At 38.9% G+C, this 16467-nt stretch overlaps 1 protein-coding gene across 1 annotated transcript in view; it reads left to right on the forward strand.

The window, feature by feature from the left end:
• The first annotated feature begins 603 nt into the window (after window positions 1–603).
• The window catches only part of PKHD1 (polycystic kidney and hepatic disease 1 (autosomal recessive)), a 475948-nt gene continuing 460084 nt past the window's right edge, over window positions 604–16467 (forward strand). Inside the window, 10 exon segments of the mRNA XM_011960244.1 lie at window positions 604–655; window positions 2277–2354; window positions 2990–3140; window positions 5519–5627; window positions 9155–9212; window positions 11908–11986; window positions 13292–13366; window positions 14408–14472; window positions 14961–15000; window positions 15882–15952. Coding sequence (XP_011815634.1) covers window positions 604–655; window positions 2277–2354; window positions 2990–3140; window positions 5519–5627; window positions 9155–9212; window positions 11908–11986; window positions 13292–13366; window positions 14408–14472; window positions 14961–15000; window positions 15882–15952 — 778 coding nt within the window.

A 16467-nucleotide genomic window follows, 5' to 3' on the forward strand; every position in this document is an offset into this window, starting at 1 on the left:
CGGAGAGAGTTGAGGGAATCCAGGAAGGGACCAGCAGGGGCCAAGGCAGAGGCTGATGTGTGGAAGGCTTGTCTGAGTGACGGTGAGAACAGCGTGGCTGCAGTGCAGGGTTCAAACTGGAGAGCAGCAGGAGGGAAAGCTGGAACGGCAGCACAGGGCAAAGCAAAACAGACTCCACCCCACCAGGAACTAGGATTTTAATTTCTAGAATTCTTTTTAAAACATGCTTCTGTTCAATAATGAGTTAATGAAAAAGGTTATTATTATTTATCTAGCTTAAAATGAGTTGGTGGGACACGCATACAGTAAGCTGGTGGCACAAGGAGGGCAGAGTGGGGATGATTTTATGCAAGGTTCTTAGACGATCCTTTTCTCCTGAACTTGGAAAGATGGTGGGTCCATTTGAAGACACTAAGGCCATGTTTACCTCATCTCCTTAATTTTCCAGGTTTCAGTATAGCAAAATAATACTATGTAAACAAAATGATAATTTTTTTACGTCTTTTATTTTTTAGAAGGCACAAAAGCTATGCTGCTCCAATCAAAACTGAAAATGTTTTTAATGTCTGAGCAATCTTAAGAGTATTGATTTAAGTGGACAGGATGACTGCGTGGCTGATCTCTCTGATGAGTATTGAAGTACTACTTTCGGCAGGTCAGTAGAATGTGTTTTGAAGGAGTTATAGATAAGAACACAATAGGTTACCTTGAGAACTAACATTGAAACTTGAAGTATTATTTTGGTTGTATACCATAAATATATGCATTTTTAACTTGCCAATCAAAAAATTGAATTAAAAATATTGTTTTTAGAGGAGATGTTAAAGTATTTGCTTTTGGGTTTAAACTATCTGTTGAATAATTGTTTTTTTTTTTTTTCTGTTTAACAGCTGAGGTTATATACTGAAATATTATGACTGTATACTTCAGCTTTTAATGGCCAGTGAAGATTGCTGTTATGATGCAGAGCTTTTAACAATAACTTACAACCTTTCTTTTATAATTCCTTTTGGGCTATGTGATGTAATTCTTTTTAGATTTTACTGCCCGACCTTCCCAAAGAGAGTAACTTGTCATAATAATTAGACTGCTTGTATTATCTCAAATCATCTGTTCAATTTTCTCTGTGAATGGGGGTTATCCTCTGTATTTTTTATGGCATTTGGTTTTGGGCTTCTTTAGATAGAGGTATCTAATCATCTTTGGAGGAAGGTCTAGTCTGGCTGGGGCTGCCATAAATGGCTGTGCTAATGTGCCATGGTTCCCCACCACCCTCAGATGTGAAGTGCATCATGAGAATAACTGTACATGGAAGTCCTGGGCTAGACACAGTTTCTGATAAAGAAACTATAAATAGTTCTGTCGGTAACACTTTCCTTGTTTATTACCTCACTGAGCAGCTGAATGAGTTTTGATGGCTTCCTTAACTTGACCTTTCCTTCATCAAGGCAAGTCCAGGAACATCTTCAAAGAGGGAGGGATTGATTAAGGCCCATGCTTAGCTGGTGATCTATACGGGAGAATCCAATCTAGCCTAGCATATAAATTCCGTACTGCTCTTTTTTTTTAAACAAAAGGAAATTCCAGCAATGATCCATGCTTCATCCCCTCTTTCAGCAGGCAAGGCAAAAATCTAGGGAATTTTGTATTCATTTGGGAAGTCATTCTCATCATGAGGGGAAACTAGAGGACAGTATATTAAGCAGGAGAATTGAAATAGAAACAGCTTCTATTAGGTTGGTGCAAAAGTAATTGCAGTTTTGCCATTAAAAAGAATGCAAAACAGTAATTACTTCTGCACCAACCTAATGGAAGTCTTTTTTTCTCTCCGGGACTGGAGATAATTGGTGATCTTTTCAGGGAAATATAGCCACCTGATGAAAGAGTGGAAAAGAGAGCACAGACGGATAGTATGGGTTTCATTAGGACCCAAATATGTCCCTGAGGCTCTTTCCAAAGGAAGTAGAAATTCAGAATTGTCTTGATGAATGCAGGGTTTTTGAATGTCTAAGATGAGAAGAATTGGTCAAAATTTTCCTTAAAATGGGACTTCCGATGATGTTTCCCACACCAGCAGCACCTGGTTAGAAATGTAAGTTCTTGGGCCTGCCCCAGACCTACTGAACCAGAAACTCTGGGGATATGGCGCAGCAACCTGTGCTTAATCAAACCTTTCGAGTGATTCTGATGCAGGTTAAATTTTGCTTTAAAATATTGGGGAAGGTAGTGGTTGAATCTGACCTTCAAAACCAATGTTTTTTTTCACTTACTTACAGTACCTCACCTGAGTTTACATATTGAACCTGAAGAAGGTAGCCTTGCAGGGGGAACGTGGATCACAGTCATTTTTGATGGTAAGTTGGGGTTTTACCAAGTTCATGTTTCTTATGTATTGACCCACAATCCTAAAGAATATGAGTCTTTGGTTTTCTTCCTTGTCTAAGGACAGGTGTAAAAGTGGGCCTGAAGGGAGATGAACAGACAGACCAACTTCTGTCTTTCTAGATACTGGCTTGCTAATGTCACGGAAGCAAAGCACAGCATGCCATGACACATTTGTGTCCACTTTCCCATTCCAGGCTGTGGGATGGGACTCTGGGATTTCTACATGAGATGATGTGGAAGTGTGTGGCATAGTGCTCAGCAATGCATCTCCAAGAACCTTGGCTATCTTCCTTAAAGACAGTCCTCTACTTGGGAGCTTCTACACCATTCCTTAGCATATCCATCCCCAGCAGAGTAAAGAGTAAATCTGATGGCTGAAAAATTCTTTTCTGGATTTAGGTGAACCGGAAGAGAGAAAACTCTTTCATAAAATCATAAATGAGAAAACTCCTTTATACAGCAGCTCTGAGGAAATGAGGAGTATTAATTTAATCCTTGGGCAAATTTAATGTCTTACATTGCCCCCAGGATCTTAGCACAGTTTCACACTATCCTGTGTCGATGACAATCCTATTCAGCCTGAGATTTCTTTCCCTTGCATTAGGTTTGGAGTCAGGTGTTCTTTACCCCAACAATGGCTCTCAATTGGAGATACACCTGGTGAACACGAACATGATGGCGCCCGCACTGCCGAGTATCCCCTGTGACGTCTTTCCTGTTTTCTTGGATTTGCCTGTGGTGATGTGCCAGACCAGGTATACCTGTCTGGGAGTAGGAAGACCAGACAGGATGAGGGATTTTTGCTTATCTCAGTATCTTTTGGTGACATATTAGAGCAACTGTTGCTGTGATTCAATTGCCAGCTATAGTTGTTAAAAAAAGTTTCATGTGAATATACTTTCTAAAAGGTCCCTAGCTGGGATCTAGAGCTTAAGGGAGGATGACAGTGTGGGGAAGAACTTTGAGATATTCATAAGGAGGGACTGGATTGTGTTTCCATTTTTTTTTTCTTTTTGCAGAGTTCTATGGCTATTAAGATTTTAATAAATGATGCCATTTTGCCATTACAAATACTCATCTTTTGGAATAGGCATAATTACAATGATTGCACATAAACCCCAAACTGGTTAGAAAGGAAATTTGCTTTAGGCTCTATTTGCTGAGTTTGACATTGCCTCTATTTAGAAAATATTTTTATAGGACTCCAGGGGATCTATTTTCCTACTTAACTTCTTGTTGCCCTGTGAAGTTTAGACTAGTTCATGTTCATTTTTATTTACTCATGTCTTAGGTATGAGTAAATAAAGTGCATAAAATGGGATGATTGGTTAAGAGAAAAAAACCACGTTATTTTCTTTTCTTTTCTGTTCTTTCTTTGAGGAAGTCTCCCCGTCTTCCATGTTTGGCTATCAAAATCACCAATCATACCACATATGCCACCTCTTCCCTGAACACTCAACTAAGTTATCTTTCTCTTTTTTGAAAGGAGAAGGAACAACTTGTAGTAATTCATCCACAGGGTGTATGTGTGTGCACCCACACTTTTTTGTGCAATTCATCACCCTTGAAGGGATTTTTTTTTTTTTTGTAATTTACACAAAGGTACAGCATGTGTAGCCTCAGTGACCCTGTGCCTCAGCTCTGAGTTTCTCATAACACTTATATGTCAGTTACCCACTTGTCAGATTCATCCTCACAGAATTAAGTGCTTTGAGGGCCGGGAGTGTGTTTAATCTCACCATTGTAGTCCTCATGATGCATTGCACAATACCTTAAGAATAGAAGGTGTTCAATAAATGTCTGTTGAGTTTAACTTTTTTATAGCACTACTATTGGTTTTAAAACTGGGTTATATATTTCCCTTAGGTTTTATGGTGCATTTGGGCATAGACATTCTGCAAAGACTTGCCATGAAATAAGTCAAAGCTCTGGAGATTTACATGTCCTATCTCCTTTATCCCAACATACTAATGATTTTTGGATGCACCATTGATTTTATGTCATCTTTTTAAAGAAAAGAAATATGACCCTATTAAATATACTAATTGATTGGAAGACAAATATCAGATTCAATTAAGTGTGAAAAATGTACAGTTTATCATCAACAAAATACTGTCTTACTCATCATTATCATAAAAACACGTAATTGTTTTCTCTAAAACAGCCATTGCAGCGTCAAAGGCAGCACTTCACAATCAAAATTTATAATGTGAACACAAACGTAATTTAAAATTTTCTATTTAGCCACTTGAAAAAGTCAAAAGAAACAAGTGAAATTAATTTAATAATGTATTTTATTTAAGTCAACATATCTAAAATATTATTTCAATATGTAATATATACAAATTAATAATGAGATACTTTATATCTTTTTGCATACCAAGTCTTCAAAATTTAGTGTGGATGTTATAATCATGGCATATCTTAATTGGGACTACCCACATTTCAAGTGCTTAATAAGCACATAAGACTAGTGGCTAACACAATGGACAATTCAGATCTAAATATTTAAGGTCATGCTAAAGATTTTGTTGGAAAGGTTTGGAGAGGAGGCATGTCTTAAGTATAGCTTCTTTCTTATTCATCATATTTTTCCTCTTACAAAAATCAACATGGATGTCAGCATCAGGTGGCAATGAAGCCACTGCAAAATTTGTGTAGAGGAGAGAAGATCCAGGACTCTCTGTTTTGATGGCTACATGAAGTGTTTATGGGCTGCTTGGACAATTATCAGAAAGAGCCTAGATTCAAGCCCCACTTTGCCCTTAACCTTTGAAGATCCTACACATAAGTCTCTTAGTTTTTCTGACATTTTTTAAACCATGAAAGTGGGGAATTATCAAAGTGTCTTCTAATTCTTAAAGTCCGATGAACCTATGATTCTGAGAAACATGAAATATTAAAAACAATTCATGGAGTTTCAACACAAAAAATCATAACTTTTTTTTGCTGAAGGACTCAGTTCTTAAAGTCTAATAATTATGAGTGGATCTAAGGTGAAAGGTGGCTGATAAGAATCCTTGGTTAGCTCTGTTTTACAAGTGCAGGGAGGAAATTTGAAGTGGCAAGTGGGCTGTTAGCTTTGGGAATTCATGGCTTTTGAGTCATAAGGATTTCCACTTTCTGTCGTCAGATCTCTGCTGTCTGAAGCACACGAGGGTCTGTACTCCCTGGAAGCATACTTCGGGGGACAGTTGGTAAGCAGCCCAAGTCCAGGACCACGAGACAGCTGTACTTTCAAGGTGGGTTCTAAGGTTGGAGGAAGGTATGTTTATATAGTCTGAGAGTGTGCTTGTGTTATTGAAAGCCAAATTGTAAATGAGCCACAGTGTCTGCTTGACCGTGTTAAAAAAAAATGGTGGATAGTAATGAGTTTCTTAGATCGTACTAATGAAAGATGAATTTTGAATGCTTGTATATCAGCCTTTAGCTAAATGCTTTATGTACGTTGTCTAATTCAATGCTCACAATTTTATGGGGTAGCTATTCACTGTCCTGTTTTTACAAATGAACAATCTGAGGCTCAGGGAGATTAAATAATTTGCCCATGTCATCAGGTAGTGACTGGCAGAACCAAGACTTGAACCTGCATCTGACTCTAAATTCTCATCTAAACACAAGCCCACAGAGGGGCCACCAAGATTACCTTTGTGGATCAGTGTTTCATTTTATAGCTCGGATCATGCTGAGTCTCAGCATGGTGAAGACACTCAAGGACCCACATTTCTTGGTGAGGAGACCCAATTTCTGCCTCTCTCCCTGCTTCCTGGTATATTTCTGTTAAGTCTTTCCAACACTGAACCAAAAGGACATTTGCTGTTTGAATTCTCCTTCATGCTGGGGGAGATCAAAAAGGAAGTAGAGAGAGAGAGAGACTTCAGGAAGCCATGCCTGTCTTATTTTACAGCCTTGATACCTATACTGGGAGTTCATTTATATTTGGTTCAGTCTATTGTCCATTTTGGATTAGTTTTAAATGATCTCCGAAAAGGTAAGTCCTAGATGGTTTATGAAAGGCAGAGATTGGCAGTACTTCTGTCGATGTGGTTGCACTTCACCTCTGTTTAAAGCTGTTTCAAAACATACAATGCAGTCACTAATGAATGCTCCTTCAGAATAAGGCTTCACCTTGTAAATTCGTCTCTCCTACGATCCGTGTTCCATATAGGCTATTTGTTTTTGAAATTTGGAATTTGCTGTTGGTTCACATTTAGTAACTTGTTTCTTAATCCAAGAGAATCTTGTTTTCTGGAATTTTGCTTTTGCACATATGCAGCAGAAAGAAAAAACATTATATCATTCTTTCTTACTAAGAGCCGCACCACCACCCCTATCCTGTCTCAGGGAACACAACAGAAGAGAGAAGTCCAAGCATGCTTCTTAATCACCATGATCCTTTTCACCCCAGATGGTAGTTTTCCTGCTTATTAAAAGATTGGTTAGGAGCGAGAGGGGGAAATAAGAGAAACACTTCCTAAAATTGCACATGAAAGAAAACAAGTCCGTCAGTGGTTCAACTATCTTGGCAAGTTGATGAAAAATCACCAGGGGATGCAGTTAATGAGAGGCATTCCAAGCTAAATAAAACACGGCGTGTCTCTTTGTTTTGGGACTGGGACTGGGGAACCATGAGTATTAAAAATTAATCCCATCTTGCCAGTCCACTGCAAAGGGCCTGCTGTGGGCGCTGACAAGTTTGAATAACTCACAGAAGGTTGATCACACAGCTGGTGGCTGCAGCTTTCTCATCCTAATCTGCTGCATTTCCTCTCCCCTCTCTTGCTTCTACTGACCACACTGGGGCCCGAGGATCAGCATGCAGGAAGCTTGATTTGGAAGCTCATTAATTTTTCACTTCGTCATGTCTCTAGCCTGGTGGGTGACCAGGGGCCTGTTTCTCTTAGAAATGTACCATGTTACGTTGTGTCAGCTCAGAGAGAATCACAAGTGAAGCCCTGTTTGAGGTTTAACCCCAAGGCTGCCTCACCACAATCTCAGGTGCTGGGAGGGAGTAATAAAGGGGTTGCTCTGTTTCCCATGGAAGTCTGGTAGAAGGATTACAGACTGAGTGCTGGTTCTTAGATTTCAGGTTGAAAGAGAGATATGCTTCCTTATTTGGTTTGGACTCAGTTGTTCCAGCTGCCTCAGCTTCTAAACATCTGTGAGATAGGTCAATAACCACTACTGTACTCACTAGGCTCCTATGATATAGTCCAGTTGAAATAATGTTGGTATGAAGGCCTAGGGGCAGTGGTTGGCTGGGAGGCTGGGGTGGGGACTGAATGTTTGGCAGGTGTGTGTGTAACTGTATTAATCTTTATCTTTTGGTGTGATCAGAGCCAGTTCCCAAGCTGTGAAGTAACAACATTGTTATTCTGACCCCCTGACAGCACATATTTTCTGTGAACTATTTTCTAACCCTTTCCTTTAGAAAGTGAGGAAACTAGCCTTCATGGCAGACTGTACAGCATATGGATCAATACTTAAAACCTATGCCTGGCAAGCCACCATCAGCTTTGTTGAAATGGCCGTTGATTCTCAATGTCTGATTAGGGCTGTTGATTAACAACTGAGTTATTCTTTGGTGATATTCTCTCTGGGACTCCTGAGGTTCTGGAAGAAGACCAAAGAAAACAATTTGCTGCTGTAATTTGTTTTGCAAATGGGAAGCACTGTAGATTGTATGGAATGGTGGTAGTCTAGGCATCTAGAAGGGGTTGGGGGAGGGGGAGGAAGGAGGAGACTAGGTCTCTTCCTAGGTAAGTCATTGGCTCACAGGTCAAGCCTTGGTCTGGCCAGTCTATCACACTGGCCCTGGTGTGATCTCCTGGTGGAGTAATGCACTAATCTTAGATTAACCCAGATGCCTACAGGTGAGATGGAGTTCCTGAGGTTGTCTCATTCTCACCTCTCCTTCCAGGCAGTATATCAGTCATCCCAGATTGGGCGACTCTATCCATTCACAAAAATTCGAATGTCGTCTACATACTAGTCTATGCACAGAGACACAGCAGTGACTCAGTCAGCTATTGTCCCTGCCTTTATAGAGCTTGTGGTCAGCAGAGAGTGTGCTTTGGGGACAGGGGGCATTGTAAGATGATTTGGAGTGCCACTGCCAGGCTTTCTCAGGCTCCCACTGCTCCCATTGATGCTGCTTTCCTCCTTCTTGAAGAAGAATGTTGCTTCCTATTCCTTGAATCTTTTGAGTCATTTTCCTCACAGCAGGTACCTTCCACTTCTCCAGTAAGCGCCTCAGTTGTGTACCTATCCAGCTTCTCATTTTTTGTAGCTTACCGATACCTACCAAAGTGCTGGCTGTTAATGATTTAAGTTTTGATCCAATTAAATAAGTGCATTCTTTTCTAGAAAAATCAAAATCTTCAAGGCCTCAAAACATCAAATTACAACAATGGAATTAAAAGACTGACGTTCTGCACAAAGACCTGTCTACCTTTCTTTCTAGTAAAATGTGTTCTTGGGTGTGGAAGGTGGGCAGGTGGAAATAGGCTTGTCAAGGTTTGGACAATATGGTACAGAATAGAGGGCTATGTGACCTTAATCAAATTACCTCTACTTCATCTATAGGAGAAATATGACAATATCCATCATTTCTGTTTCATAGAAATATTACAAGGATAAAAAGAACTAGAAAGATGTGAGAGGGACACAAGGAAATGTAACCATTTATTACCTTCAAGTAATGCTTGTGCCTCCTGTGTTTGTGAATATTTTAATGACACGCTCACTTGTGGTACTATTTTCTAAACAGTTTTCCAAGGTGCAGACACCCATCGTTCACCAAGTTTATCCGCCAAGTGGAGTTCCAGGTAAGAATTCTTCTATTAAAATAGGAATAATTGTGAATCTCTTTGCCAAAGCTTGTTGCAAACCTAGGTGAGTGGTTTTTATGAGTGGGAAAATTTAGCTTCTACTTTGATGCTGTTTTGAAAATAAGAGTCAACCTCTGGTTCATTTTTAACGTGCTTTGGTTTTACTTCTGGGCACTTTTGCTCTGTTACTTCACTGATAGCAAAAGGAATGCAAACATGAAAAGAAAAAGAGGACAGCAAAATCAAACGAGTTGATGTTGGAGACTGGAGGAAAGAGGAGTCATCCTTGCTTATAACTTTATAATCATTCACATAATAATAAACCTTTATTAAACTGTGTGCCAGGATCCAGTCTAAGCTCTTCAGATGTCTCACTAGATCCTCACAAAAACCTGATAACAGAAGAGCTATTTTTATTCCCATTTTGCAGATGAACAAATGAGGTAGCAAAAGGTTAAGGAATTTGCCAAAAGTCATACAGATAATAAATACCACAGCTGAGATTTGAACCAGACAGCCAGAATCCAGAGTGGCCCATATATCCACCATTTTGTCGTTAACTTTAGTCTTCATCTGGGAGTTTTGTTTGTAAAGTTAGAGAGCACACAGATATATAAAAGCCAGGAGGATAGAAAAGAAGATTATATAAAGCTGGGGGATTTACATAAAAGAAGGGATTGCAACTGAGAAGTAGATTCAGGGATTGCTAAATCTGCCTTAAAACTAAGTAGTAAACACAACTAGGATTATACATAATTTGCTGTCTGATTCCTGCCAAATTCCTGCCTTTATTTAAGGTTTTTCACTTGTTAGGGTTTCCAAAATGGTATGAGTGTGCTAAAAAGTTGCTGAATTTTTATTATAGTTGTGTCTAAATGCATAGATGGATCTTGTTGTTTTGATTGGCTCAACTGCTCAAGCATGTCAGAATGAAGATCTAAGTTATTGAAAAGCGTTTTGTATGTTCTATGTTTGTGTGTATAGACACAGATTATGTATGAGTGAATTTAAATTATATTTCAGAGAATGTGAATTTGGCATGCTCTTATTCAGGCGGGTTTTTCACAGATCTGTTCCTTTTCATTTGTCTGAATAATCAGGACCTGATATTTTATGAAAGAGGGATGTGGTCTGTGAAAATCACGTGCAGTCATTTGGGTCCCTGCTGCTCTGGTGTTAGAAACTCCTGTTTAGATAGCAGAAGTCTTGTTAGGATGAGGGATGAGGAAGCAGCCGGCTGTTAGAGGTGTGAAATGGAATGTCAGCTGGTACCCAGATCTGCCAAGCCCGTTTCTCTCACCAAGCTGGAGTTCTGCTCCGTGTCTCTTCCACCTTCTGGGGAAAGGATTGGTGGCTGGCTGGGTTGGAGTGGTCTGGGCAGGATCCATACAACTGCATCTTTATAATCACTTTCCAGATGAATACTCTCATTTCATTTGAGAAGCCTGTCCAGTGTAGCAGCCAGGGAGATGGGGGAGGTGGTAGGGACAAGAGGGGTGATATTTTCTGAGCAGTTGGGTTTGTATACGTGGTTAGCAGTCGTTCACTACGACATGGAATCCCCCAGCACTGTGCTCTGGTGTGGCCATTTGTCAGCCTCTGTTGGCCATCTTTGTTTAGAAACAAAACAAAAACCCACAGAAATTCCTAATTTCTACAACCTTTTGTTAGTTTTAAAACTGTGCCTGTCAAAGCTAGAAGTCATACTCACCAAGGCTAGGGAATCGATCATTTAGCCCTATTAAAATTAGAATTATTCTGCCAGAATTTTTTTTAGCAGTAACAGGAAACTTGAGACTCTGGGTTTCTGCCAACTCTGTGACCTTTGCCTGTCATTAGGTCATTCTATCCATGCACCTACAAAATGGTGGCTGTAATACCTTCCAAAAGGTTTCTATTATTTTAGTGACAGTCATTCAATGACTGCAGATGAAAGTCACTTCTTATTAATAACACACAAGTGCAGTATGAAGGGAACATCTTTTTGGTCGCATTCTTTGGTGGCCTTCAATGTCTATAAAGAGGCTCAGTTTTCTGGATTCCATGACCTCATTAGTCCCTCAGTACCCTTTTCTCTTCTATTCCTTGAGGTTTCTCTCACTAACCAACATTCTGTCACCTCTAAACATTGCCTGTGATAGTTTAAGTAGACACGGTTAAATATTCTAATTATTTGGAAGGCATATACTTGGGATCCCTGAAGACCCATCAGATTGTATGATATAAGCCTCTTCATATCACATATTCATTTTAGCAAGTGCCCAGAGGAAAGTCTCATGAAGCCTGGAGCACCCAAGTCACATTGTTCTTAAATCTCATGTTAGATGGATGGTCTCCACAGAGGCAAAAGAATGGAACAGGGCAGTGTGTGGAGACGAGCCCCTTCTTTCGGAAACGTTCACACTTTCTGAGACTGTGAAGACTCATTATTCCTTCTGTGCTCCATGCATAGATGATTAAGTCTGTGATGGAAACAATAGCTTATTTTAGCTTTTATATTGTATAATATTTATCACTAAATCATACCGTTGACCTTACTGTTGTACAATTTATTAAAAGCATTAATTTTCTGGATCATGACCTGCTTTGCCATATTGAGTATATGTAACCAAAAAGAAACATGTTTTTTTTAATTATACATTGAGTTTGAGCTGAGTCCATTAAATTAAAAAAAAATTCCTTCTTCAAACAGGAAAACTAATACATATATATGGCTGGATTATGACCGGAAGATTGGAAACTTTTGATTTTGATGCTGAGTACATTGATAGGTAAGCGTGTGTTTGTTTTTGTGTTTAACTAGTTACATACATGCTGCACGGCTTCCTGGGACCAGCTTCCCTGATGGCAATAAATTGTAAGCAGTTGGCACAGATTTGCTATTTTCCTCTCTTTGCAGTTTATGGTCCCTCATGAGCTGGGCTTCAGCAAACTTTGTTAATGTAATTGCAACTGGTCGATTAAGTTGGTCCATTTATTTACTGACAACTAGTCACTCTGGGCTCAGTGTGAAATGAACTGTAATTGCATCTGTGGATTTTCTTTTTGAATTCTCACCCTTCCTTCCTTTGTTTCTGAGGCTGAAATAGATTCTTTATAAAATGATGTGTAAACCCAAAAGCCCATTATAACTTTCTTATTTGGTTGTTATCCATTTGTGCTTTAAAAATTGTATTAGTGGGATCAGAGGAAAACATGGACACAGGTACTAAAAGCCATAGAGCTTTTAATGTTTTCTGGGAATGATTAGGATGTCAACATGACTTTCTTCACTGGAGATGTGGTGGAAAGTGTTGCTATTAAATCATCCGCACTAGAGAGAGAGGAGAACAAGACAAAAAGTGTTGAAATTGTAGAGGCTGTAGGAAGCTCTAAGCAACTGTAATCATTCAACAAATGAAGCAACTGTACTGAGGATTTATAAGGTAGAAGGAAAATAATCTTACTATATGCTCAGCTGCATAGATTCTATACATGGCGTCTAATTTTTCCTTCACTCGGGATGGGTTGGGGGCATCCTCTTCTATTCTATTCCATTTGTCTGATTTTGCCCTAGTTGAAGAGAACATGATCTGATTACTCTCAGGATTTACATTTCTGGCATTAAGCAATGGTCAACCTATCTTACTAGAAAACTACTCTTGTTGTGGGGGTTAGAAACTCCTACTACATCCTTGGGAATGTGCCACATTTGCTAGTTGGTCCCATCCCAGCCTTTGTCTGGGAAACAGTCTTTGAAAGGGGGAATAAAGGCATAAATGCAATATTATCTCTGTGTAGAACCAATATAGCCAGTGTGGAGATGATATAGCCAGTGTGGAGATGATGAAGGTTTTTTGGGAAGGGAGAAATATTTTCTGTTTAGTGTGAAAGCATGAGCCATGAGTGCACCCCTACTCTCTGTTGAGAATTTGACTTGACATCCGCCTTCAGCCACTTGCAATAGTGCAGAAAAATCCAGAGGAGAATGTTCATAGCCATGTTTCCTCTGAGTTTTTTGAGGAATGTTTATTGGGAGCATTGCACAATTATCCCTTGTCTTTTGTTTTCCTTTTCTTCTTTTTTTAAAAATCCAGCCCAGTGATCTTGGAAGCTCAAGGAGACAAATGGGTTACTCCTTGTTCTCTTATAAATAGGCAGACGGGAAGCTGGTGAGTGTCTTATTTATCTTGCCAATGCATATGCTTGTAAGTTCTTCCACATGGATACAACACACACACTCTCTCTATTTTTCTCTACCCACTCACCACATATCTGTTTTTTTAAAATATAAATCACACATGGCTATTTACTGCCTTATCTTTAGACTACTGAAAAAGACACAGGGATTGATTCAAAGTGCATATTGAAGTGGATGCCAAAAACCTTCCTTGAAAACACGTAGCTAATATTTGTTAGCGGCTTACTATAGGCCAAGCTCTGCTTGAATGCTTTACATTGAAGTCACCCAATAATCTTGGGAATATGTATGATTACTAGTCTCACATTATAGATGAGGAATTTGAGAAACAGAGAAGTTAAGTAACTTGCGCAAGGTCTCACAGAGAGCAAGTGGCAGACCTGAGATTTGAACGTTGTCTAACTAATCAGCTCCCAGAGTTCATGATCTTAACCACTATACTTCAGTGACTAGCCAAAGGTAGAAATAACTTAAAAATTTAGGAATAAGTTTCTACACTCTCCAGTTTAAATACCCAACGTTTTACCGTATTTTTACTTCACTCTGGACAGGTGGGTTGCCCTTCCTTTGAGACCATTACAAGAATGACACTCTATGGTTTCACTTTTTCAGACTGGTGTATAGTAGAGCCAAATTCTACACTTGTGTGTAGTCTTCCTTGTGTCTGCATTTTGTTTGGTCAGAATTGTCCTTTATGGGGTTCATACTTGATAACATTTTTTAAAAATAAAGGTTTTGTTATACTTGTCATATGACATATTTGAAAAGAAAGGACCAAATGCTTAGGGCAATACTAGTTAGTATTAGGGCAAATGCTTAGGGTATTACTAACTAGTATTACCCTATATATACACTAATTATTTGCCCTAATGAACTCATTATACCTTCAGTACCTACCATTTTCTCTGGCAAATTTGTTTTTCCTTTTGCTTTCTACTTTCCTGGTTAAAGAGTCAGATCTTCTGGTGGTGAGTTGTCTGGTCATTCTTACCTCCGTTTGTCTTTTCCGTAGGTATCCTATCCAGGAGGACCATGGTCTTGGGACTCTGCAGTGCCATGTGGAAGGCGATTACATCGGTCTGTTAGAGAAGTAACATAATTTTAAACTCTTATCCATTTCTTTCTCTGTATCCAGACAAAAACAATTGCAAGATTGGTTCACATGAGGATAATAATAATAACAATAATTACTATTTGTTAAGAATTCCCTGGAAAACACTACTATATGAAACAACTCATACAGAAACTAATTTAATGTTCACACACCTGTGAAGTTGGTGGGATTATTTTGGCTTTGCAGGTGAGAAAAATTGAAGTGCTCCATCTAACTCCAAACCTGGGCTCTTCCCTGCTATGCAATACTACATTTGCCCTTTTATTGCTAGAAGACCACATTGCTAATGATGCTAAGCTTATGAGGTGTTGTTTTGGTGGCGGGGTTAAATAAATTACAGGTTTGGGTGGTAATTTGATGATGTTGGAGTCTTTGGACTTATGAAAGCGATGGCCTGGCCCAGAAGATTCATGCAGATGCCTGAGTTAATGTGTGTTTCTTTGTGTTACAGGCTCCCAGAATGTTAGCTTCTCAGTATTTAATAAAGGAAAGTAAGTAACTGGGTATAGAAATAGGCAAATTTGTCTTCATTTTATATTATCTATCTCTCTCATCTTGCTTTCTTTATCTTTTTATGATGGAAAATTTTAAACATATACAAACAGAATAGTATAATGAGACCACATGTACCTCCTTGACTTTTTTTACCTCGGTGAAAAAAATTGTGTCCTCGTCACTAATCTGTAGGCAATGTGTGTTTCAATGTGGTGGTGGTGCAGAATTTTAGAAATTAAATCTTAAGTAATTTCCAAGTACTGTAGGTTGAAAACTGTCACAAGTATCTTATAAGGAACATGGTTTCATGAAATACATTGTACCATCCAGGAAGTGCCTTCTTCAAAAGGGAAGGGGTCCACATTTCATCACACTTTGAAGTGACAAATCAGGATTCTGGATTTCTGAATCCTTACCTTACATTTTGCCTCTATATAATTTGACAAGTGTTTCTGTTAAAAGTGCAGGGTCTAGTTGATAATAATTGCATAGTAATGACAGTGGCAATTATATGTAGCTCTACAGCCCAAAGTATGGAGATTTTCTCTCATTCTCATTTTGGGAGAAATAAAATTAATGTCTATTGAGTATTGATTATAGGCCAACTAAGGACTAGGCCCTTTCACACTCATCATTTCATTGAACATTTGTGGCACACTATGAAGCAGGCATTATTCCCATATGATAATTTTACATATCAGAAAACAACTTTGTCCCAGTGGTATTGTTCTCTAGTCATCCAAGGGAGCTGCTATTTCAACTGTTCTAAAGATCGATAGAAGGAAGATCCTAATCTTCCTTTCAGGCAGCCAACTAAAAAAAAAATGCAATCCCAGATGATATTTTCATTCAAAACAGAACTTTGTCTTTTTCGAAGGTCAATGATCCACAAGAAGGCATGGCTGATCAGTGCTAAACAGGACCTCTTCCTATACCAGACACACTCAGGTACTATTCGCCTTTACGAAGTATCCCTTCCCTTGTGCCTCACTCAACGTTGGCCCCTCCTTCCCTATCTTTTGGCCATTTCTTGATGACCATTAACACCCAAAGCAATCCCTACAATCATAGACAGCCTTGTGGTTTTGGTTGAGATTAAATTGCTTGTATCCATGTCAGGTTTAGTTAATATATTAAAAGAGTCTTGATAATATATTTCTGTACAAAGTCTATCGATATAAACTGAATAAAAGAAAGAAGAGTCTTGCCTTATTGTATGTTCTGAAAGTAAAAGAAAAAAGATGGCACTTAAAAACTCTTAAACCACATCTTTCCAGTTACTTCAACATCCATCTCTGAACATTCATTCAACAATTTATGACTAATACTGACATTAAGCTGTTCTGTTACCATCTGATGAGTAAACCCTCATACTAAAAAAAAAAGAATGTGAGAATTGGAAGCTTGCATGGAATTGTGAACTCAATTTGGTAGTAGAAAGCTGGCTACTAAAGAATACTTAG

The sequence above is a fragment of the Colobus angolensis genome, unplaced genomic scaffold (assembly GCF_000951035.1).
Source record: "Colobus angolensis palliatus isolate OR3802 unplaced genomic scaffold, Cang.pa_1.0 Scaffold51, whole genome shotgun sequence".
Classification (NCBI taxonomy): Eukaryota; Metazoa; Chordata; class Mammalia; order Primates; family Cercopithecidae; genus Colobus; species Colobus angolensis.